This window comes from Rana temporaria, chromosome 9 (assembly GCF_905171775.1).
Source record: "Rana temporaria chromosome 9, aRanTem1.1, whole genome shotgun sequence".
Taxonomy (NCBI): Eukaryota; Metazoa; Chordata; class Amphibia; order Anura; family Ranidae; genus Rana; species Rana temporaria.
The window spans coordinates 129,106,476-129,132,937 of NC_053497.1; the positions used below are offsets into that span (position 1 = coordinate 129,106,476).

The 26,462-nt window shown below is 47.5% G+C and overlaps 1 protein-coding gene across 3 annotated transcripts in view; it reads left to right on the top strand.

Annotated features, from left to right (window-relative positions):
• Window positions 1–26,462, top strand: part of TRAF2 (TNF receptor associated factor 2) — a 123,308-nt gene that overhangs the window by 68,528 nt on the left and 28,318 nt on the right. For all 3 annotated transcript variants that reach the window (XM_040324487.1, XM_040324489.1, XM_040324488.1), the window contains 2 exons: window positions 19,170–19,248; window positions 20,594–20,692. In XM_040324487.1, the coding sequence (XP_040180421.1) occupies window positions 19,170–19,248; window positions 20,594–20,692 (178 nt within the window). The remainder of the gene's footprint in view (window positions 1–19,169; window positions 19,249–20,593; window positions 20,693–26,462) is intronic.

Below are 26,462 nucleotides of genomic sequence, written 5' to 3' on the forward strand. Positions count from 1 at the left end.
TTAGCACTGCATTATGTTAACTGCCAATTCCGCAATCATACAATGCTGTAACCAAATGAAATTTACAGGCATACCTTGGATTATAAGCTTAATTTGTTCCAAACGAATGCTTGTAATCCAAAGCGCTCGTATATCAAAGCGAGTTTCCCCATAGGAAATAATGAAAACTCGGATAATCTGTTTCACTGCTTGTCAATGCAGTACCGCATGTGGCCAGAGGTGTGGGGGCGCGGGAGACCATTCGGAGATCAATCGTCTCCGAGCGCCACCAGCACCTCTGGCCAAATGCGGTACTGCACACACCCCAGCAGCTTGAATCCTGCTCGTCTTGCGAGACAACGCTTGCTAACGAGTCGGGATTTTTTTTTTAAATAGCTTTTATTGGGAAATGTTTGTAAACCTCATCGCTTGCAATCCGAGGTTCCACTGTATATAATTTTTTCTTTTTCATACATCATGGGACACAGAGTCAGGCTAATATTCATTAACTGCTCAGTTATACTTCATCAGTGAATGGACACTAGTAGACCAAAGGTCTTTAGACATGAAGTGATCCCCTATATCAGGGGTCTTGAATTAAAATTCAAGGAGGTCCGGTCACTAAAATTTTCTTTGGGCCGAGGTCCGAATCTCAAGTTCCCATTTTTCCCCATCACAGTGCTTTTTTACATCAGGTGTCCCCATCACAGCGCCCCTTTACATCAGGTGTCCCCATCACAGAGCTCCTTTACATCAGGTGTCCCCATCACAGCATCCCTTTACATCAGGTGTCCCCATCACAGCATCCCTTTACATCAGGTGTCCCCATCACAGCACCCCTTTACATCAGGTGTCCCCATCACAGCACCCCTTTACATCAGGTGTCCCCATCACAGCACCCCTTTACATCAGGTGTCCCCATCACAGAGCTCCTTTACATCAGGTGTCCCCATCACAGCATCCCTTTACATCAGGTGTCCCCATCACAGCACCCCTTTACATCAGGTGTCCCCATCACAGAGCTCCTTTACATCAGGTGTCCCCATCACAGCACCCCTTTACATCAGGTGTCCCCATCACAGCACCCCTTTACATCAGGTGTCCCCATTACAGAGCTCCTTTACATCAGGTGTCCCCATCACAGCACCCCTTTACATCAGGTGTCCCCATCACAGCACCCCTTTACATCAGGGGTCCCCATCACAGCACCCCTTTACATCAGGGGTCCCCATCACAGCACCCCTTTACATCAGGTGTCCCCATCACAACATCACTTTACATCAGGTGTCCCCAACACAGCACCCCTTTACATCAGGTGTCCCCATCACAGCACCCCTTTACATCAGGTGTCCCCATCACAGCATCCATTTACATCAGGTGTCCCCATCACAGCACCCCTTTACATCAGGTGTCCCCATCACAGCACCCCTTTACATCAGGTGTCCCCATCACAGCACCCCTTTACATCAGGTGTCCCCATCACAGAGCTCCTTTACATCAGGTGTCCCCATCACAGCACCCCTTTACATCAGGAGTCCCCATCACAGCACCCCTTTACATCAGGAGTCCCCATTACAGAGCTCCTTTACATCAGGTGTCCCCATCACAGCACCCCTTTACATCAGGGGTCCCCATCACAGCACCCCTTTACATCAGGGGTCCCCATCACAGCACCCCTTTACATCAGGGGTCCCCATCACAGCACCCCTTTACATCAGGGGTCCCCATCACAGCACCCCTTTACATCAGGGGTCCCCATCACAGCACCCCTTTACATCAGGTATCCCCATCACAACATCACTTTACATCAGGTGTCCCCAACACAGCACCCCTTTACATCAGGTGTCCCCATCACAGCACCCCTTTACATCAGGTGTCCCCATCACAGCACCCCTTTACATCAGGTGTCCCCATCACAGCACCCCTTTACATCAGGTGTCCCCATCACAGCACCCCTTTACATCAGGGGTCCCCATCACAGCACCCCTTTACATCAGGTGTCCCCATCACAACATCACTTTACATCAGGTGTCCCCATCACAGCACCCCTTTACATCAGGTGTCCCCATCACAGCATCCCTTTACATCAGGTGTCCCCATCACAACATCCATTTACATCAGGTGTCCCCATCACAGCATCCCTTTACATCAGGTGTCCCCATCACAGCACCCCTTTACATCAGGTGTCCCCATCACAGCACCCCTTTACATCAGGGGTCCCCATCACAGCATCCATTTACATCAGGTGTCCCCATCACAGTGCCCCTTTACATCAGGGGTCCCCATCACAGTGCCCCTTTACATCAGGGGTCCCCATCACAGCACCCCTTTACATCAGGGGTCCCCATCACAGCGCCCCTTTACATCAGGTGTCCCCATCACAGCATCCCTTTACATCAGGTGTCCCCATCACAGCATCCCTTTACACCAGGTGTCCCCATCACAGTGCCCCTTTACATCAGGGGTCCCCATCACAGCACCCCTTTACATCAGGGGTCCCCATCACAGCGCCCCTTTACATCAGGGGTCCCCATCACAGCGCCCCTTTACATCAGGGGTCCCCATCACAGCGCCCCTTTACATCAGGTGTCCCCATCACAGCATCCCTTTACATCAGGTGTCCCCATCACAGCACCCCTTTACACCAGGTGTCCCCATCACAGTGCCCCTTTACATCAGGGGTCCCCATCACAGCACCCCTTTACATCAGGGGTCCCCATCACAGCGCCCCTTTACATCAGGGGTCCCCATCACAGCGCCCCTTTACATCAGGTGTCCCCATCACAGAGCTCCTTTACATCAGGTGTCCCCATCACAGAGCTCCTTTACATCAGGTGTCCCCATCACAGCACCCCTTTACATCAGGAGTCCCCATCACAGCACCCCTTTACATCAGGAGTCCCCATTACAGAGCTCCTTTACATCAGGTGTCCCCATCACAGCACCCCTTTACATCAGGTGTCCCCATCACAGCACCCCTTTACATCAGGTGTCCCCATCACAGAGCTCCTTTACATCAGGTGTCCCCATCACAGCACCCCTTTACATCAGGAGTCCCCATCACAGCACCCCTTTACATCAGGAGTCCCCATTACAGAGCTCCTTTACATCAGGTGTCCCCATCACAGCACCCCTTTACATCAGGGGTCCCCATCACAGCACCCCTTTACATCAGGGGTCCCCATCACAGCACCCCTTTACATCAGGGGTCCCCATCACAGCACCCCTTTACATCAGGGGTCCCCATCACAGCACCCCTTTACATCAGGGGTCCCCATCACAGCACCCCTTTACATCAGGTATCCCCATCACAACATCACTTTACATCAGGTGTCCCCAACACAGCACCCCTTTACATCAGGTGTCCCCATCACAGCACCCCTTTACATCAGGTGTCCCCATCACAGCACCCCTTTACATCAGGTGTCCCCATCACAGCACCCCTTTACATCAGGTGTCCCCATCACAGCACCCCTTTACATCAGGGGTCCCCATCACAGCACCCCTTTACATCAGGTGTCCCCATCACAACATCACTTTACATCAGGTGTCCCCATCACAGCACCCCTTTACATCAGGTGTCCCCATCACAGCATCCCTTTACATCAGGTGTCCCCATCACAACATCCATTTACATCAGGTGTCCCCATCACAGCATCCCTTTACATCAGGTGTCCCCATCACAGCACCCCTTTACATCAGGTGTCCCCATCACAGCACCCCTTTACATCAGGGGTCCCCATCACAGCATCCATTTACATCAGGTGTCCCCATCACAGTGCCCCTTTACATCAGGGGTCCCCATCACAGTGCCCCTTTACATCAGGGGTCCCCATCACAGCACCCCTTTACATCAGGGGTCCCCATCACAGCGCCCCTTTACATCAGGTGTCCCCATCACAGCATCCCTTTACATCAGGTGTCCCCATCACAGCACCCCTTTACACCAGGTGTCCCCATCACAGTGCCCCTTTACATCAGGGGTCCCCATCACAGCACCCCTTTACATCAGGGGTCCCCATCACAGCGCCCCTTTACATCAGGGGTCCCCATCACAGCGCCCCTTTACATCAGGGGTCCCCATCACAGCGCCCCTTTACATCAGGTGTCCCCATCACAGCATCCCTTTACATCAGGTGTCCCCATCACAGCACCCCTTTACACCAGGTGTCCCCATCACAGTGCCCCTTTACATCAGGGGTCCCCATCACAGCACCCCTTTACATCAGGGGTCCCCATCACAGCGCCCCTTTACATCAGGGGTCCCCATCACAGCGCCCCTTTACATCAGGTGTCCCCATCACAGAGCTCCTTTACATCAGGTGTCCCCATCACAGAGCTCCTTTACATCAGGTGTCCCCATCACAGCACCCCTTTACATCAGGAGTCCCCATCACAGCACCCCTTTACATCAGGAGTCCCCATTACAGAGCTCCTTTACATCAGGGGTCCCCATCACAGCACCCCTTTACATCAGGGGTCCCCATCACAGCACCCCTTTACATCAGGGGTCCCCATCACAGCACCCCTTTACATCAGGGGTCCCCATCACAGCACCCCTTTACATCAGGGGTCCCCATCACAGCACCCCTTTACATCAGGGGTCCCCATCACAGCACCCCTTTACATCAGGGGTCCCCATCACAGCACCCCTTTACATCAGGTGTCCCCATCACAACATCACTTTACATCAGGTGTCCCCAACACAGCACCCCTTTACATCAGGTGTCCCCATCACAGCACCCCTTTACATCAGGTGTCCCCATCACAGCATCCATTTACATCAGGTGTCCCCATCACAGCACCCCTTTACATCAGGTGTCCCCATCACAGCACCCCTTTACATCAGGGGTCCCCATCACAGCACCCCTTTACATCAGGTGTCCCCATCACAACATCACTTTACATCAGGTGTCCCCAACACAGCACCCCTTTACATCAGGTGTCCCCATCACAGCACCCCTTTACATCAGGTGTCCCCATCACAGCATCCATTTACATCAGGTGTCCCCATCACAGCACCCCTTTACATCAGGTGTCCCCATCACAGCACCCCTTTACATCAGGGGTCCCCATCACAGCATCCATTTACATCAGGTGTCCCCATCACAGTGCCCCTTTACATCAGGGGTCCCCATCACAGTGCCCCTTTACATCAGGGGTCCCCATCACAGCACCCCTTTACATCAGGGGTCCCCATCACAGCGCCCCTTTACATCAGGTGTCCCCATCACAGCATCCCTTTACATCAGGTGTCCCCATCACAGCACCCCTTTACACCAGGTGTCCCCATCACAGCACCCCTTTACATCAGATGTCCCCATCAGAGTCCCCCTTAACATAAAATAAGGGTCACGCCGATGGGCACATTTTATGTTAAGGTACACTCTAATGGACAAGTTTTATGTTAAGGGACATCCTGATGGGCACATTTTATATGAAGGGGCACACTGATGGGCACAAGAAAACGTGTCCCTTAACATAAAATCTGCCCATCAGGGTGCTCCTTAATACAAAATGTGCCCATCAGTGTTGCTCTTAAAATAAAATATGCCCATCAGAGTGCCCAACAAAAAATGTTCCCATCAGCATGCCCCTTAACATAAAATAAGGGTCACGCTGATGGGCACCTTTTATGTTAAGGGGCACTCTGATGGGCACATTTTATTTTAGGGGTACGCTGATGGGTATATTTTTAATGTGTATGCTGATGGGCATATTTTATGTTAAGGGGACTCTGATGGGCACATTTTATTTTAGGGGTACGCTGATGGGTATATTTTTAATGTGTATGCTGATGGGCATATTTTATGTTAAGAGCAACTCTGATGGGCACAACAAAATGTGTCCATCAGTGTGCCCCTTAACAAAATATGCTCATCAGTGTGCACATTCAAAATATACCCATCAGCGTACCCCTTAAAATAAACTGTGCCCATCAGAGTGTCCCTTAACATAAAAAAAAGCTGCCCATTAGCGTGACCATTATTAAGTATGCCCAGCAGTGTACACAATAACAAATCTGCCCATTAGTGACAACTAATTAACTTGTCACATACCTTGCATGCAAGATGGGCGAAAGCTGCACGATAAGGAGAGCCCGGGACCGCGAGTAGCAGGGGGGCGGGGCGCGCATGGGACGTCACGCCCCAATCTCGCAAAGAGAGCCAGGAGTGGACCCGCAAGCTGCAGGGGGCGGGGCACGCACGTGACGTCACGCCCTGTGAGCGCAAGCTTGTCTTCTCCACTCTCAGCGTCACTGGTTGCTGTGGAAACCCGCGGCCCCAGCAAACGCTGACATTTAAAATTATTCTGGCGGCATGGCGGTCCGGGCAGAAGCGCCATCCGGGCCGGACTCGGACCACAGGCCGCCATTTAGTGACGGCTGCCCTATATAATCCCTCCCATACAGGAAGTTACTTCAGTTTTTTTTACCAAAGTCTACAAGGTGGATGGCACGGTTTGTTTGAGCTCTCTGAGCTCCAGGTCTCTAGTCCCACAAACGGTTCCAAGATGAATCAAGGGATTGACCGATCGGATCCATTTGACACAGGCTTTTGTGCTTTAGATAAATGGTACCCAAGCCTCGCAAAGAAGATTCTAGATCCTGCGAGGTTTTGCCTGTAATGTGGCCTCTGGGCGCTGGACCCTGCGGAGTGGAAATTCTGGACACTACAGTGCTAAGACACTTCCTGCAGGGTGCTATACAGGTCCAAGGTAGTGGACCCTAAATGAAAAGGGTACCCAGTACTAGAAGGTCGAAGTGACAGGAGCCCATCGTGAAGGGTGAAGATTGGGCCTTAGTTTATAAGTGGCCCTGCGCCTGGACAGGTAAGTGAAACCCCTTTATTTTATTATTGTGGGGTGTGTCCCAATGATTGTAACAGTCAAGCTAGCTAAAGGCTGGACACCAGTGTGCGGTAACAATATGGGGGAGTTTTGTGCTAGCTATGGGTGTTTGCAAAGTGTACCTTTTTTGCTTGTGTCTGGCTGTTTTTTACCTGTATGATGGCACACTACAGTAAACCATTTCGTCTTGTTTCACCATGTCGCACATGCGTTCGCAAGTGTGCCGCTGTGCTCAGCAGTTTGGTGGCCATGGTGCATGCGGCTTCGCTGCACATGCACAGTAACCTTTTATCTGGGCGCATGAAGATTGGCGTCTTACGCAAATACAGTCACGCCCCTTCACCGAGACCACACACGTGCGCATGCACAGAACGTTCTGGCAAACACACCCAGTTTATTTAAGCGGTGTAGGCCAAGCATGTGGTGCTTCCAGAAGGCAGCTGTCGGACACAGAGCAGGCTCTGAACAGACACTTGCAGTGGTTCATTTTTCCTTAACCGTGTCACGTGAGTCACCAGGTATTGCTTGGCAGGCTAAAGGTGCTTAGCAGGAATGTTGCATAGGGGCTTGGTGAGCCCTATTAAAGGGTCTCCCTTCTGAGGGGTTAAAATACTATACCCAAGTACTCTGTTTGTGGCTATTAAATGTCTTCCAAAAAGAGGAGTGGGACTAACACCACAGGGAAGGGCACACCTATATCGTTAGTAGTTCCTGATGAACCTAGTCGTATCCCTAGTGTTGTATCCCCTGAAGGACCAGAGGCTTCCGGACAATCTGAGCCTTTCCAGCTATCTTGTATTGTGCCTAAAGTCAACGCTGCTGCTTTACCCTTTATCACTAAGGATTAACTGTCCTCAGCCTTAACTGGGTTAAAGCACAGGATTGCTGGCATGATTGCCTCCATCCTGCAGGGTGGCAGGAAGCGTGACAGATCCCCCTCCCAGAGCCTCCTAGTCTGGAGCAGGAATGAGTTGAGGATGGGGAAGAGCTTTAAAGTTCAGGATTCAGTGGTGTGCCCGGCAGACGAGTCTGCTTGCGAGCAATCTGGACAAGAAGAGATCCAGTTGCTGTCTGCCTCTGTCGCAGAACGAAATGGTTCGTTCTGCCTTTAAGTTGCCTCTTGCATAGGTGACCGAGCCCCCTGGTCCTCTTTGGGATCTCTGAGGTCTTTTCAGATCACACAGACCTTCCCTCTACACCCCCTGTTGGAACAGGCGGTGTATGCTGATTGGGAACATCCTGATAGGACTTTTGTTTCTCCTAAAAGGTTTTCACTTTTATTTCCCATGGATGAAAAGTTTGTTAAAAAAATGGAGCATGCCAGCAGTAGATGCAGCAGCCTCTTCCTTAAACAATAACTTAACTTGTCTGGTAGATAACGCACAGTGCTTGAAAGACCCTGTTGACAAGAAATTGGAGTTATTATTAAAGGCTTCATTTTCTTTGGCCAGTTCAGCTATTTAGCCAGCTGTTGCAGCAATTGGTATTTGCCAGTCCGTAAAGGATAAGGTCAAATGGCCTGATAGACCTAACCAGGAGGATGATCTGCCTGAAAGGTAAGACGGATTCCTCGAGCGCTGTGTTTTGCTGTTGATGCTTTAAAGCAGGGGTCTCAAACTGGTGGCCCTCCAGCTGTTGCAGAACTACAAGTCCCATCATGCCCCTGCCTGTGGGAGTCGTGCTTGTAACTGTCAGCCTTTCAATGCCTCATGGGACTTGTAGTTCTGCAACAGCTGGAGGGCCGCCAGTTTGAGACCCCTGCTTTAAAGCATGGGTCTTCAAACTACGGCCCTCCAGTTGTTCAGGAACTACAATTCCCATCATTCCTAGTCATGTCTGTGAATGTCAGAGTTTTACAATGCCTCATGGGATGTGTAGTTCCGCAACAGCTGGAGGGCCGTAGTTTGAGGATCCCTGCTTTTAAAGGATTAAATACAGCAGTATTCTCGTATGGCTACATATGCGCAGACTTTTATGGCTTAAGAACTGACCAGCCGCGCTTACTTGTAAAAAGTTATTGGCGGGTTTCCCTTTCCATGGGGAACGTTTGGGGACAAATATATCCAAAAGATTGCCGGAGGGAAGAGTTCTCTACTTCCTGTGAAGAAAAGCAACAGATATCCCTCGTTTAAAACCCCTGGGACTGCTTCCTCAAATGTCTCAGCGTCAGGGCGGTTCCGCCAACAGGGCGCTAGGGCCAGGGCCAAGCCGCAAGGCCAGGGATGGAAAAGGCCCTGGGTCCAAAATTCTTCTAAACCCAGCACCAAGCCCTCACTCCATTGGTTGGTGGGGAAAGGCTGCTGCACTTTGCGGACATTTGGAAAACGACAATTCAGGACGAGTGGGTCACCTCAATTATATCTCGCGGTTCCAAGCTGGAGTTTCGGGGGGTTCTCTCTTAGAGGTTTCTAAGATCCAGAATCCCCTCTGATCCTCCAAAAAGAAACTTATTGCTTCAGGCACTACATCATCTATTGCAGTGGTTCTCAACCTTCTAGTGCCGTGACCCCTTGATAACATTTCCCAAGTTGTGGGGACCCCTAACAGTAAATATTTTTGCAGCGTGGGTATTATTTTCGCAGGCAAGACCAGTAATCCTAACCCACTGACATTTGGCGCCTCTTGAGTCGCTTCCACTCATACAGTATTAAAACCCCTATGGTACATTTTAGGATGAGTGGCAGTGCTGGTGGGGAGTTGGGTTGAGTGGCAGTGCTGGTGGGGAGTTGGGTTGAGTGGCAGTGCTGGTGGGGAGTTGGGTTGAGTGGCAGTGCTGGTGGGGAGTTGGGTTGAGTGGCAGTGCTGGTGGGGAGTTGGGATGAGTGGCAGTGCTGGTGGGGAGTTGGGTTGAGTGGCAGTGCTGGTGGGGAGTTGGGATGAGTGGCAGTGCTGGTGGGGAGTTGGGATGAGTGGCAGTGCTGGTGGGGGGTGGAATCAGTGGCAGTGCTGGGGGGAGTTCTGATCAGCCAACTTGGGTGCTCTTGATCAAGGTCATCTTCTGATTTTAGAACAGTAGTGGGGACTTCTAATGGCAACTATAGTCACAGGTAGTGTCTCCGGCCTCGCTGTGTCTCCGACTTTGTGGTATCTTGCAGCAGTGACACCTATGTTGAAAACAGGAGATGGGGTCTCCTCCAGCCCCTCCCACTTCACATTCCTCACCAGTCAGCTGACTTCTAGTCTCTGCCCCACAGCTATGCCCAGAGCTGGACTTACCATTGGGCTTGACTGGGCTCAAGCCCATGGGCCCCGCCCAATGGTGGCACCGGGCTCAATCGCGGCTACCCCCCGTTCTCAGCAATCGCGGCAACCCCCTCTCGCAATTTCGCGGCAATCCCTGATTCGCGGAAATTTCGCCCCCCCCCCGCTCAACAACTCCGGCGGATGGATGTACCCCCCCGCCCAACAACTTAACAACTTCGATGCTTTAGGGGGGCCCCTTCACTGCAGCTGTGTAAGGGGCCCCAAAATGAAGGCGCCCCCGCTCAACAACTTCGAGATAGGTCGGCAGATCCAGCCCCCCCCCGCTTCTCTGCTCCAGGGGCCCCCTTCGATTATTAAGCCCAGGGGCCCCCACCACCCTAAGTCCTGTCCTGGCCATGCCGTGAACTGAATGGGCAGCTGCGAAGAGGCTGAGTGGGCGGCCGCGGGCTCCAGGGGCAGCCCTGCTGAGTGGCTATGGAAAGGCTGGGAGAGAGCGGTGTGGGCTTCGGGAACAGCCCAGGATTTGGTGACCCCTAGCAAATCATCATTTGACCCCCAGGTTGAGAACCACTGATCTAGTGCATCAGGAAGTGGTTGTAGAGGTCCCTGTATTCAAAAGGGGCACAGGGTTTTACTCAAACCTGTTTACGGTTCAGAAACCAAACAGGGACACAAGGCCCATTTTGGACCTAAGGTCTCTGAACAAGTATCTATTGATCCAGTACTTTCGGATGGAGTCTGTTGGCTCAGTAGTAACCTCACTCCAGAGGGGAGACTTTCTAGCCCCCATTGATATAAAGGATGCGTATTTACACGCATCTATTTTTCAAACTCGTCAGAGGTTCCTACGTTTTGCAGTAGAGGAACGTCATTTTCAGTTTGTGGCTCTACCCTTTGGGCTTGCTACAGCTCCCCGGTTGTTAACAAAGGTCCTAGCACCAGTACTGGGTTTTTTAAGGGCCCAAGGGATCCTGGTGCTTGGGTATATGGATGACCTCCTGCTCAGAGATCATTTAGTACAGGCTCTGGAACAGAGCATAATATATACAGTGCGGAATTTGAAAAGCTTAGGCTGGATCATAAATACGGAAAAAAGTCAGCTCAAAATCGAAAGTAATTAGGTCTGATCCTAGGTACAGTCCAAGCAGGAGTATTCTTGCCACCTGTAAGGATCTGTGCCCTGAAGGATCAGGTGCTTCAGATAAGGGGCACCAGACAACCCTCCATTCGGCTCTGTATGAGTCTTCTGGGGAGGATGGTATCCTCCTTCGAGGCAGTGTCCTATGCCCAGTTCCATTCCAGGCCTTTACAACAAGACATCTTATTGGCTTGGAACAGAGGAAGAAAAACCCTGGATTAGCCAATGTGCTTATCTCCTCAGGCACGCTTAACCCTAAACTGGTGGTTGCAGGATCAGAACCTGCGAAAGGGAAAAATCCTTTCTCCCGATAACTTGGAGAGTACTGAATACAGATGCCAGTCTCTCAGGCTGGGGAGCGACTCTAGACAGGCTCACAGCTCAGGGAAAATGGTCAGGGACAGAGCATATTCTGTCCATCAACATCCTAAAATTATGGGCAGTACGTCTGCCCTACGGTCCTGGACGGTGGAGCTTCAGGACTGCCCCATCAGGGTTCAGTCTTACAATGCCACAGCAGTGGCCTATATAAACCACCAAGGTGGTACCAGGAGTTGTTCAGCTCTGAACGTACTAGCCTGGGCAGAGGGACATGTGCCAATTTTATCGGCAGTCCATATCCCGGGAGTAGAGAACTGGAAGGCAGATTATCTCAGCCGCCAGCAGATCTGCCCGGGGGAATGGTCCCTACACACAGGGGTGTTCTAGGAAATTTGTCAATGTTGGGGGATGGCCAGAGGTCGACCTACTGGCATCCAGGTTCAACAACGAGCTACAGCACTTTGTGTCTCAAACAAGGGATCCTTTGGCAATTGGAGCCAATACTCCCTGGTTTATGCTTTCCCTCCGATCTCTCTCCTTCCACATTTGTTGTGCAGAATACGGAGTGAGGGGGGTTCCAGTCATTCTGGTGGCACCAGCTTGGCCCAGAAGGCCCTAGTTCCTGGAGATTGTGAGACTGACAAAAGACCATGTCGCCCCGATCTACTGTCTCAAGGTCCTATATTCCACCCTAATTTACAGTCTCTAAATTTGACGGCATGGCTATTGAAGCCAGGGTGTTAAAGCACCGTGGCATCTTGGGACCAGTGAATGCTAGAAAAGCTGTCACTAAAAAGATTTTATCATAAAGTCTAGAAGACTATTGCCTGGTGTGAAGCCAGAAAATGGCATCCTCGGAAATATGTGATTGGGAGAATTCTCTCTTTTCTACAGTCGGCTGTGGAAATCAAATTGGCTTTGAGTACAATCGGAGGTCAAGTTTCGGCCCTATCAGTATTCTTCCAAATGCCTTTAGCCTCCCATTCACTGATCCGAACCTTTATGAAGGGGCAACTCGCTTGCGTCCTCCCATTAGGTAACCTATGTGTCCTTGGGACTTGAATTAGGTGCCGACTGTATTACTGAAACAACCATTTAAACCTATCATAGAAATTCCATTAAACTTACTGTCACGTAAGCTAGCCTTCCTGATCGCTATGACCTCGGCTAGAAGGGTGTCGATGTTGGCGGCCCTTTGATGCAGGGAACTGTACTTGATCCTTCACCACAACAGTCGTGTTACGACCTGTTCCACCCTTTTTGCCAAAAGTAGTGTCAGCCTTTCATTTAAATCGGGACATTATTTTGCCTTCTTTTTCTCTCAGCCTCGTTCGGTGGAAGAGACGACTGCATTCTTTGGACGTCATCCGGGCAGTCAAGGTTTATTTGTCCAATGTCCTAGGGAGATCGGAGGATCAGACTTCTTATTTTTTTTTGGTCCTTTTGGTGAAAAAAACAAAAGAAGCCGGCCATTGCCAATTGGGTCCGTCAATTGGTTTTTCAAGCCTACGGTCTGAAATGTAAAGCTCCTCCCTTTAGGGTGAGAGCTCAAGCTCATTCTACCAGGTGTGTAGGAACCTTCTGGGATTTTCGCCATGAGGTATCTGTGGCTCAGATTTGTAAGGCTGGTACCTGGTGTTGAGTGCATACGTTCACAAAATTTTATCAAGTGGAAGTTCGAGAAGCCGAGGATTCAGCTTTCAGCCGCAGTGTACTGCGGGCTGCTGTATAAGTTCTGATGGCTGTTTGGCAGGGTGTCTCCCTCCCCTCAAGGCTATTGCTCTGGGATGTTCCAGCAGGTAATGAATATTAGCCTGACTCTGTGTCCCATGATGTACTCCAAGAAAATAATTTTACAGGTAAGTATGATGAAAAAATCCTATTTCTCTATTCATCCATGGATGGACACAGCTCCTTAAATCTTGACATTTGGGTTCTGTTCATAGGAGAGGACTAGGCAGAACATGTTAGTTATCTTAAAACATGTAACTTTAACAGAGTTGAACAGCCCTGCCCAGGGGGCGATCCCTCCGGTCATAATTCCTCACCCTGCAGCATGCAGCCTCAGGTTTTTTTTCTGCCTAGCAGAGGAGAAGGACGTGGCTCCCTTTGGGCCCAGAGCCCTGAAGAAATGTTTTATTTTATTTTTGCGATTCTTCTATCAACTGCCGGCTGGGTGACAGGCTGGATATTATAGATCCTTGTAGTCCCCCCAGTCCGGCCATCGAGCGTGAGCAGACCTTAGCTACGCGCTGGGTCGGCCGGTGAGAATATGCTCCAGGGTCCACATATGACTGGGCTGCTGTTGTCTCACTCACAGTGGACCGGGCCAACAGCTACTCCATACCATCGATTGTGGGTCTGTCAGGGACGTGCCAGCAAGTCCTCGCAAGAACGGGTAAGTACGGTTCCTTATGTCTCTGGCAGGATGGAACAGCTGGGCATTCCCGGGATTAAGGGGTTCTCCTGTCCTTTTCCCTGCTCTCTGTCGCCCTTTCCCATCCTGCCCTAGGGTCCGCTGCGACTGGGGTGTACCTGTGGGGGGGCCCTGGGTACCTGTGGGGTGCTGAGTGAGTAACTTGTATAGCGCTACAAATGCAAACTAAATTGCCTCAAGGCGCTGTATCCAATGTCGTTGTCCAGCCAGGCTTCAGATTAGATGGGTCTTAAGTTTTTTTTTCTGAAGGCCCGATGGTTTTCCTCCATCCGAATGTCTGTAGGTAGAGCGTTCCATAACCGTGGTCCTTGGACTGCGAATCTTTGTTCTCCTTTCGATTTGTAGCGAGATTTGGGGATGTGGAGGAGGTTCTGATTAGTTGATCGGAGGGCCCGATTTGGGGTATTGGGTTTTATTTTCTCGCATGAGTATTGCGGCACTGGGGTCCGCTTTTTGGGGTCTGTCTCCTGGGATGTCTCTGCACGGCCTTCTCGTCCACATCGCGGGGCTCATGCGCCATTTTTTTGAAGCGCCAACGCCATTTTTAGTGTGCCTGCTTTCTCTATGGCATTTTCCATTGGCGGCCATTTTGTCATGGCCTCGCTGTGGTGCAGGTCTGTATCGCAGACGGGCATTTTCTTGTGGTCCAGGGCAATTGGTGCCTCCTGGGCTTTCCGACATCAAGTCTGTCTCACAGGTGTGTAAGGCGGCGACTTGGTCGTTCGTTCTCACATTTTACAAATTTTACAAGGTTGATGTGAGTGCATCTTCAGATGCTTCCTTCGGCTGCACGGTTTTGTAGGTGACTGTTTAAAGTTGCAACTCCTCCGTTGAGGAGCTCTGCTTGTTTGGGGTGAAATTAGGTCTTCTTTTGATTACTGTTTCCAACCCCTCGTTTTTTCTGACACTGCTTGGGGACGTCCCAAATGTCAACATTTAAGGAGCTGTGTCCATCCATGGAGGAAAAGAGAAAATAGAATTTTTTGTACTCACCGTAAAATCCTTTTCTCTGTCGTCCATGGACCCACCCCTCCTTTTTAAGTTTTTACTGCTTTTTGACGAACTGAGACTGCAGGGTGAGGGGTTATGACCGGAGGGACTGCCCCCTGGGCGGGGCTGTTCAACTCTGTTAAAGTTGCATGTTTTAAGATAACCAAGTTCTGCCTAGTCCTCTCCTATGAACAGGAACATAATAAATAAATGTAAAAATTTAAGGAGCTGTGTTCGTCCATGGACGACAGAGAAAAGGATTTTACGGTGAGTACAAAAAATCCTATTTTTTTCACACGCATTTTAGCTTTTTTTTGGTGGCATTTGCTCACCACTGGGTTTTTTTTTCTTTGACTGAAAAAAGGACTGACCATTTAAAAAAAAAAAGTTTTACTTTCTGCTATACAACATATATCCAATAAAAAATTGAATTTCTTCATAAATTTAGGCCAGAATTTTTATTCATACTTTTTTTTTTTCTTAAACCCCTAATGGCGGTGAACAGCAACTTGGTGGGACTGTGAAAGTGCGGCGGGCAATCTGATGCTGGGTGGAAAGTTACTAACGGACATGGACATCACCAGTACTGTACACTGTCGCTGTACTAATGACACTGGCTGGGAAGGGGTTAACCTCTTGGGGTAATCAAGGGATTAAGTATGTGTCTAACAAGTGTAATGTGTGTGTATTATGTGCAGCATTTTACTAAACACAGGGCTCTGGGATATGATTGGACACAGGCAACCAGCAGGTCCCAGCCACAAATTATTGGTATATTGGCATATGTGCCCTGTACCTGAAAGAGGCCAGCGACATAAGGTACGTCACTGTGCCTGCAGGAGCCGCCCATCTGCAGTACAATGTGGGCAGGCGGTTCTGAAGAGGTTAACCACTAGAGACCCGGGCCATTGACAAATGACGGCCACAAGGTGTCTCTACAGGGCCGGGAGGACGTCTATTGACTCCTGGCCACTGGGGGGCGCCCGCCGCGTCACTCAGATGCCGATGTGCGTCCCTGGCGGCCACGATGTCCGCCCAGTGCCTGGGTTCAGCAGTTACAGAGACAGAGACGTGGATCTCTGTGTGTAAACACAGAGATCAACGTCCTGTCAGGGAGAGGAGGCCGATGGTGTGTTCCTTGTACATAGGGACAACCATCAGTCACCTCCCCCAGTCAGCCCCCTCCCCCCCACAGTAAGAATCACCTAGCAGGGCACACATTTAACCCCTTAATCGCCCCCTAGTGTTAACCCCTTCCCTGCCAGTCACATTTATACAGTAATCAGTGCATATTTATAGCACTGTTCGCTGTATAAATGTGAATGGTCCCATAAATGTGTCAAAAGTGTCCGATGTGTCCGCCGTAATATCGCGGTCCTGACAAAAATCGCAGATCGCCGCCATTACTAGTAAAAATAAAAAAAATCTATCACCTATTTTGTAGACGCTATAACTTTTGTGCAAACCAATCAATATACGCTTATTGCGTTTTTTGAAAAAAATGTTTTACCAAAAATATGTAGAAGAATACGTATCGGCCTAAACTGAGATTTTTTTTTTTTTTTAATTGGCTATTTATTATAGCAAAAACTAAAAAATATTGTGTTTTTTTTCCCCTCAAAATTGTCGGTCCTTTTTTGTTTATAGTGCAAAAAAGAAAAAACACAGAGATTATCAAATACCACCAAAAGAAAACTCTATTTGTCGGAAAAAAAGGCGTCAATTTTGTTTGGGAGCAACATCGCATTACCGCGCAATTGTCATTCAAAGCGTGACAGCACTGAAAGCTGAAATTTCGTCTTGGCAGGAAGGGGGTATATGTGCCCAGTATGCAAGTAGTTAAACAAAGCCTGTTCCTTGACCAAGCTGCACAAAACTTTAATTCACTCCTGACAAGCCTGTTCAGCTGCAGGGAGTGAATATGTCTGGTGCTCACCCATGGTACTCACTCTGTGTGATGATGCTGGTGATTTGCCCATCAGTGCCACATAGGGGTGGGGTTAGTCATTAGCCCTGTGTATGCTCAAGTCAAAGCTTACACTGACCTCTTCTTTTCTCACTCCTGATAGCTGAACAGAGTTGTGGGGGGAGCAAAAGGAAGATCATTTTTTTTATTTTATTTTTTTTATTTATTTACTCACATCAGAAAGCGTGTCTACAAGGATCACAGCAACATTGTACAGGAAGATCAGTTTTTTGCTGCTGGTAATGGAGGCATAAAAGTTGAACCTGTTTTCACCTGCATGGTCGTTTTAAACTCTTCAGTCAAAACTGCATTATAGTTTCAGTATTGTAACCTTATTTTCTAATGTAAGACTTTTTGGCTCCAAAACACAGATGTTTCTCAGATTCAGGGCTGTGGAGTCGGAGTCGAGGAGTCAGAGTCGGGGGAAATTCTGGGTACCTGGAGTCGGAGTCCGCAAACAATGCACCGACTCAGACTCCTACTAAATTTAGATTGGAATAAAAAAAAAAAAAAAAGCAAGTTTAAATGTCCCAATTCACAAAAAGTTATAATTAATGACTTCTCTACTGTAAGAATAAAGACCAATGCATGCAGTGCCTCACATAACCGCAAAACGAACACGTTAAGTGACCGCGAAGAAGCATGCTTTTCATGTGCTTCACTATATGGCACGCAACGCACAATTAGGAGCTGCAATACTTATACTTTCCATAGTGTTGTGTTCTGCTTTTACAGGGAACGCATGTTAGAGAATCAGTAAGTGTCCAAATAAAAAAATTCCAACAGGAGTTTTATAAAGCACTAAAAGAAGTTGAAAAGTATGATCGCTCATCAAAACTTACTGTTGAAGAAGCCATCCTTGTTTATCCAGAGATCGTTAGTGATGTGGCCAGAATAGTTACTGCAATGCCACCCACCCAAGTCAGTGTCGAAAGATTATTTTCAGCCCTAAAAATAATAAAGTCTGACTTAAGAGCCTCTATGAAAGAGGATCTGGCAGAGGCAATTCTCTTCCTTAGAACTCTACATTGAATTGATTTGCATGTGCTAAGCCTAGAACTACATTTCAAGATTAATATAAACCATTTCTAGGTTTTACAGATTTTGTTTTTGGTTCATTATAGATAAGCTTTGTTTTTGTTCTAAAACAACCAAATAATGTGGTTTGTATTTTTGAACTGGTAAAGATCCTGTTCCTGATGTTTATGCCTGCTGCTACTATCCAGTCACTTGATTGTTTTCATTGTGTTTGTCTTTTGCTTAAACTGTGCAATACAGTAGACTGTTGGCTTCCCAGCCAGTAGTCCTGTGGTAGGTTGCGTTTCTTTCCCTCAAGGAATGTATAAAATACATTTGCATATTAATACAGAGGAGTCGGAGTCGGAAGTACATAAAACTGAGGAGTCGGATTTGGAACATTTATCTACCGACTCCAGAACCCTGCTCAGATTAATGGGTGACATTGGAATTCTGCATCCCTTGTTTTTTACAGCACTTGGAAGCTCCAGTGTCTCGTAGTTCTGCAGGATTCTCCACACATGGAAAGTTTCAGCATTAATTTCATTCCCATAATTCAGAATAAAAGAAAAATAGTCTGAAACTATTTTATAGTTGCTTTAGCATAAACCAGGATACCAGAGCCCCTGGAAAATAGCAGCAGTCTAATGTAGATGGGTGATTTTGGTATCTGTAAATGAGGTATGGGTTTTAGGTAGACCGTTATTTTAAAGAGTATCTAAACCCAAAAACAAAAATATAATGTATTGCACTTTACCAGTCCTTGGGTGTGAAGACTGCACTAGTATTTTTGCCTGGTGATTCTGCTAGTCCCACACTTCCTGTCCGATTATGACTACAAGGAGCAGAGTTATCACCATAGGACAGAACTAAAGTACACCCCCTTATGCATAACATAGATTGAAGGAAAATGTGGGGGGGGGGGGGGTCCTCAGAAATGGCTGGGAACAATGTAACTGATAAGAGTGCAGCACAGGAAGAGGACAAGAAGTTATTGGCTCACAAGATTTCTGATGGGATCAGCAAGTATTTTCTTTACCCTCATTAAACAGATATAACGGAACACTTTCAATAGTATATTAAGAAAACCATAGATGTGGGGGAAAAAATAAGACGTTTATTGTCAGGGTTTACATATACTTTAGGCAAAACTGACAGAATGGGGAAGGTTATTACATTTTTTGTCCCTAGCTGTTCAGCTTTCTGTGGCATACTATAGCAGTGAAGAGAAGCCATGTTCACAATCTATTCTTTTTTTTGTCTCTCAGCTCCGGTCCTCAGAAGTGTGCCGCTTGCATTCAGGAAGGCATTTTCGAAGAAGGAATCTCCATTTTGGAAAGCAGCACAGTAAGTGACAGGCCTATGGTGAATAGTGTGGGGAAGGGTTTTTATTGCTGCCTCTCACCCCATTATGTAGATATCCACTCTTCCCCAACTCTATGACCTGTTCCACATTTCTGCTTAAAGGAACAGGGTAAGGCATGAGGCTCTGTCGAGGGGGAAAAAAAAAAACTTGTTCGTTGAGTACAAAACAAAGAGAAACCTAAATCCACAAAACCATTCATAAAAGTCTGGTAGAAAACAAATCCTTACAGGTTACCAAAGGCAACTCTGCATTGCTCTATCTTAATAGTAGCTATTTATATATTGTTCAGAAAAAGCATGCGCCCATTTTTTAAATATCTTAATCTATGCAATGCGTCATTAGTAAAAATACACAGGCATACCACAGAGAGGAGGATACTACATGGCATCTGGTATGTTCCCATAATGTCACCTCTCCCTTGGATGAGGCATGTTCTCAGTACTGAGATCGTAGGCTTGAAAATTCTTCAGACTAGAGAACACTTGTGTGACCCATATCTCTTCTTTAGTCTGTGCTGGGAAAAATAGCAGCATTTATGCGATTGGTTGCTCAGGTCCAATCAGATGTACAAGTGCTTCGTAATTAGTCATCAAGGCTCTGATGTCAGATGTCATGTCAGATGTGTTAAAATGGTACATAAACACACACTGTTTATTTGGATTTTCTATTTCTGTATGTGGATGTTGGCACTGTAATTAATAAAACAATCATTTGGCAATAACATGGTGTGGGCAGATTTCTGCCAGTCACAGACTGTGTCACACCCCTACTGCCTATTTCTTAGATAGAGGTGAGGCCTTCATCAATCAACATGTAATATCCCACCTCCTTTTTGTTTGTTTAGCTGGTTAGTGGGCATGGAAGAGGGAGGAAATGGGCTGTCCTTTACCACTATGTGACAGAAACTAAGTAAGAAAAATGTTTTTCATTCAAAATTTTTGGTCTTTTTTGGTGGGGGGGGGGGGGGGGGGGGGGGAATAAACCCAGCAGTGATTAAATACCACCAAAAGAAAGCTCTATTTGTGTGTAGAAAATGATAAAAAATTTGGGTGCAGTGTTACACGACCACGCAATTGTTCAATTCAAAGAGCGACAGTGCTGAAAGTTAAAAAATGGCTTGGGCAGGAAGGGGGTGTAAGTGCCCAATAGCCAAGTGGTTAAAAACCATATAACCTACTTTCCATGCGACCCTCAAATCATGTAAATTGTTCCTGTAAGTGACACTTTTCTTATATTTGTGTGATATTTTGCACGTGTGGGATAAATATTGTATGAGGAAAACGTAGTGTGCAGTGTCTCATCTAGGTTTTGTTTTGTCATTTGTAGGCATTTCCTGATAACGCAGCGCGGCGAGAGGTGGAAAGTCTGCCTGCCATTTGTAACTATAATGACTGCTCGTGGAGAGGCTCAATCAAGGAGTATGAGGTGAGGTGTGCTGCGTCCTCACTGATGTGTAATCACAACACAAAACGCTGAGCTAACTTTTTTGTGCATACCAAATAAGTAATGTAGTCTCATCATCGACTTTTCCTAGCAGTAGTTGAAAGGTTCTTCTCAACCTTCATGTCTGCCATTTTACTTTGTAGTTAACTTTACCAGCTACAGACCCATTAACTTAAAGAGGAAGTAAACCCTGATGGGTTTTACTTACTCTGTTTCCCTGCAAAGGTAAAGCATAATGGACTACTATGCATCACTGTCTTCCACGCTGGCAGCGAACATCCATTCTTCACCCCTCTACTTCCGGGGGCCGCAAACTCCGGCTCTGTGACTGGCCAGAGTCGAGTGACGTCCCTCCCGCGCATGCGCCGCCTTTAACGGCATGACCCCAGCTTGAAACAGCACAGCGTGCCCTTTCAGGACGGCGCATGTGCCGTTGAAGGTGTCGCTTGGGAAAATTGAAAATATCTCTGAGACCGTGTAGCCTTAATCTAGGCTTACCTGTAGGTGTAAGTTGTCCCAGAGGGTTTACTTCCTCTTTAAAGCAGGCATGTTCAAAGTCCGGCCCTCAGCCAATTGTGGCCTACATACAGGAGAATCTCCTGTTTACTCGGCGGCGTCTGTAATAGGAAGTCCCGTCACCTGGACTGCTATTGGATGACTGTTCTGTCTATCATAAGAGAGAGGGCGGACTTTGTATTAAAGAGGCAGAGTAAACGGGAGATTCTCCTGTATGTAATCTGTCACGCTCGTCCCGTACCCCTCCCTGTCCCCTCTGAGGCTGCAGATGGGCATTGATCAGGCTGCACTGGTGAGGCTGCATTCATTGCAATGAAAAGGCTGCAACCTCTGCAGGTTTTATTTTTTGTGCAATAAACAAGAAAGGTCGTTTTTTTGGAAAAAACAAGCACACTGGCTTGCATGAAAAAAAAAAATCCCATGTGTACCTAACGTTAGAGACCCTTCGCAAGACCATTCATTTAACATGTTTTATGCTGGTTGGTTACTCCAGCTATTACAACACATCCTAAACTCTGAAGACTACTGCTGGATACCATCCTGAATGTGATGTCAGAATCCCCAGCAGCCTCAGAGCTGTCTCTCAGGTGACACTACTCTATATTCCTTTTAGTGAGGGGAGAGATGGATGATCTGGGCCAGTGCAAACTAATTGGACATCCAAAAAGAGAAAAGGACGATGATGTGCAAGGAGGGAGGGGGGCTATTAACCACTTGCCGACTGCCGCACGACTATGTACGTCGACAACATGGCAGGGGCAGGCAGGTTGGCGTACAGGTACGTCCCTTTAAATTCGCCACCCAGCAGGCGCGCGCCCGCCACATGCCTCGCAAGTGCGGTCATGGTTCCCGGGAACTCGATGTTCCCAGGAGGCCCGCGATTGCGGTCAGCAAGGGAAGAACAGGGGAATGCCTTTGTAAACAAGGCATTCCCCTATTCTGCCTAGTGACACTGTCACCGATGACCATTCCTTGTGATCGGGAATGGTCATCAGTGACGTGCCACATGTAGCCACGCCCCCTGACAGTAAGAATCACTCTCTAGTACTGACTTAACCACTAGGTGGCGCTGCAGGGGTTAACACCTTCACTGCCTGTGTAATTTTTACAGTAATCGGTGCATTTTTTTTTTTTTAGCACTGATCGCTATAAAAATTACAATTGTCCCAAAATGGTGTAAAAAATGTCCGATGTGTCCGCCATAATGTCGCAGTCATGATAAAAATCGCTGATAGCCACCATAACTAGTAAAAAATTTTTTTAATAAAAATGCCATAAAAACAGTCCCCTATTTTGTTGAAGCTATAACTTTTTTTTTTTTTTTTTTTAACTACTTCCATACAGGGCATTTTCACCCCCTTCCTGCCCAGACCAATTTTTAGTTTTCAGCGCTGTCGCACTTTAAATGACAATTGCGCGGTCGTGCGACGTCGCTCCCAAACAAAATTGACGTTCTTTTTTTCCCAACAAATAGAGCTTTCTTTTGGTGGTATTTGATCACCTCTGCGGTTTTAATTTTTTGCTCTATATAAAAAAAAAAAGAGCGACAATTTCGAAAAAAAGACCATATCTTTTTACTTTTTGATTTAATAAATATCATAATTTCTTTAAAAAAAAAAAACGTTTTTTTTTACTCAGTTTATACCGATATGTATTCTTCTACATATTTTTGGTAAAAAAATCGCAATAAGCATATTTGATCGGTTTGTCCAAAAGTTCTAGCGTCTACAAAATAGGGAATAGAATTATGGCATTTTTTTATTTTTTTATTCTTTTACTAGTATTGGCGGCGATCCGCGATTTTTATTGTGACCGTGACATTGCGGCGGACATATCGGACACTTTTGACACATTTTTGGGACCATTCACATTTGCACAGCGATTAGTGCTATAAAACTGCACTGATTACTGTGTAAATGTTGCTGGCAGGGAAGGGGTTAACACTAGGGGGCGCTGAAGGGGTTAAATATGTTCCCTAAAGTGTTTTCCAACTGTAGGGGGAGGGGGACTCACAAGGGGAGGAGATTGATGTGTGTTCCTCTGTACTGGGAACACACATCGGTCTCCTCACCTCTGACAGGACATGGATCTGTGTGTTTACACACACAGATCCATGGTCCTGTGTGTTTACACACACAGATCCATGGTCCTGCCGTGATTGCGGGCAATCGCGGGTGCCCGGCAGACATCGCAGCCGCTGGACATTTGCACCAGGTCCCGAGCAATGCGGCGGGGGCGCGCGCGCGCGCTCCCGAGCGGCCGGGAATGCACAGACGTCATATGACGTCCACTCTGAAGGAGGAAAGGTTCCCGCTGACATCATTTTACAATGGCTCGGTAGGGAAGTGGTTTAATAAATACAAAATAAAGGGTTTTCTTACTAAAAAAGCGATGTTGGACCCCTTCTGACACCACGGACTGATGCAAGCTGGGCATATGACGTCACGTGAGGGAGGGCCACTGGGTGACATAGCTAGGTGGTTCTGCCCCTTGACTGTATATAAGAAAGGTCAAAGCAGAGAGGAGGCATTCAGAGGGAGGCGGGAGCGTTTTTCATTTTTTCGGGTCAGACAGGCGGCGTGATTGACATGGGGGGGGATCTGGGGACCCCCTTGTTAAAGGTGGTTATCTACCAGATTCCACCCGGCCCCCCCCCCCCCCACCTGTGGTCCCCGACAACCACAGCCCAGGGTTGTTGGGAAGAGGCCTTTGTCCCCATCAACATGGGGGACAAGGTGCTTTGGGGTAGGGGATGGAATGGGTGCATTGATGCATGTGGGGACCAAAAGGCTGGCCTGTGTAGTCCGATCCTCCCCTTCTTCCACAGTCCCCAATCTATCTGCTGATGGCACAGAGCCTTGGAATCACTCTGCACATGCTCAGTATGGTGTGTGTTGCTAGCGTCCCCCCCCCCCCCTTTGGCAGGGTGCATGTGATCAGCACAGGGATAATCAGTAGTTCAGAGGGCCGGGGGTCATGCAGCCTCATAGGATGGTTGGAGGAGAATGGAAACTCCTATATGCTTTAACCAGTGCTTGGCCAGACACTGATAGAAGTTATAAAACTGCTATATACTGCTGATGAGAATGGGTATTTAGCTGTTTATATTTATTAAAATAATTGCATTTATATGTTCTGTGTACTGTGGGAGACCAGATAGTGAATGCAGAGTCCTGAGCTTTGGTAACATTTTAAGGTACACAGAGTGAATAGAGAAACAACACGGGATGCCTCACACGCCATTCTAGATTACATAGTAGTGTATCTCTTTCTGAGGTTGGTGATTTATATAAGGGGTGGAGAGAAGTTCTGAGGTCTTCAAGGAGCTACCAAAACATATACCAAGGGCCTGAACTGGCAGTAGTGGATGGCTCCTCAATCTATTTATCTCAGATGTTATTGCACTTACATTTTGCCCCTGTTTTTATCCCAGTAGAGGGGGAGGTTTGAATTGATCAGGCGTTTCCAAAAGGAGAAATTGTATCAATCTATCTCAAGCAGAGACCAGCTGCTTAAAGGGTGCTTCCCAAATATCCGACCAATCTTCATTTACATCTGGGATAGCCCTCTGCTATTTCTCATGAAGGCCAGAATGGTCAGAGAGGATGTGAAGGACATGCTGATACAGGGACGATGCCGGCTTTAACAGCCAGACTGTGCGGATCAGATCACTGCAGAAATTTGAATTATTATATATGTATTTTACCATGATAATGTACCAGACAAGATTTTGTTTTGACTACGTGGTGTTGTATTTATTTATAGCCATGATGAAGGACCCTCGCTGCCCCTGAAACATGTTGAATTTTTCAATAAAAGAAAAATGTATTTTGGAAATCTACCAGTGGAGTAACGCTTTCATCCATCAGTCTTCCTTCAGGGCCCATTCAAACCTTGTGCTTTTGGCTGCGTTGCTTAAAGCGGGGGTTCACCCTTAGAGGGCACTTTTCCCCCTTCGCTTCCTGCTCGTTATTACTAGGGGAATCGGCAATTTATTTTAAAATAGGTGCAGTACTTACCCGTTTACGAGACGCATCCTCTCCGTCGCTTCCGGGTATGGGCTTCGGGAATGGGCGGTCCTTCTTGATTGACAGGTTTCCGAGAGGCTTCCGACGGTCGCATCCATCGCGTCACGATTTTCCGAAAGAAGCCGAACGTCGGTGCGCAGGCGCAGTATAGAGCCGCACCGACGTTCGGCTTCTTTCGGCTACGAGTGACGCGATGGATGCGACCGTCGGAAGCCTCTCGGAAGAATGTCAATCAAGAAGGAACGCCCGCTCCCGAAGACCCATACCCGGAAGCGACGGAAGAAGATACAGCTCGAAAACGGGTAAGTACTGCACCTATTTTAATATAAATAGCCGATTCCCCTAGACCGAACGAGCAGGAAGCTAAGGGGAGATTTTTTTTTTTTTTTTAAATGGGTGAACTCCCGCTTTAATGCAGGCCAATGCAATTACCAGCATTCATTGTTTCCAGCAGGCTCAGTTCACAGCAATGTGGGTATGGGCTTTGTGAAAATGGAGCATGCTGCATTTCAGTGCAGCGCATTGTGTTGCAATGTATCTCAGTACACTGCAACCCGCAATATATTCTGCAGCTGGGAAGAAACAAATCATTACTATTTGTCTACTAATTTACTGTATTTGGGTAGACTTGTCATGAGCCTCATGTATAACATTTTGTGGAATAAGAATTTAGAAAACAAACTTGATTTTTATTCATTTCAGACAGTTTATATGTTTTATGGTAACAGTTTTTGTTTTGGAATACTTTAAATGATAGCTAGTACTTTGTTTACATTGGAAAATGGTGGTATTGGTGTCACCCATTGCTAAAGTGTTTCATGACGCACTAAGCAAAGATGCAACACTATCAAGCACCAGCTCACAAAGGCTTTGTTTACACCTGTGCTTGGGGTGGGATGGGTAAAAATAGGAAGTTGAGCCATGCTTGCTTGTCGAAAATAATGAATAGGTTTCAAGATTCATTCCCGTGGGAAGAATTACTAAAGAGGGAAAAAAATAAGTCTGTCACAAGCTCAACAAGCGTCATCCTGATAACAAATGTTTGCCAGTAAACCGACTTCACAAGCTGCTACAAAAGAGCTTTTAATACCAGTTATGTAACATTTTATGAACTTAATTAAAAAATACTGGAGCTTGAGGGAGCAAATATTTTAGTTATCAAATGTATCTTTAGGGCCAGTTCACACATGATGCAGTTCAGTATGTTT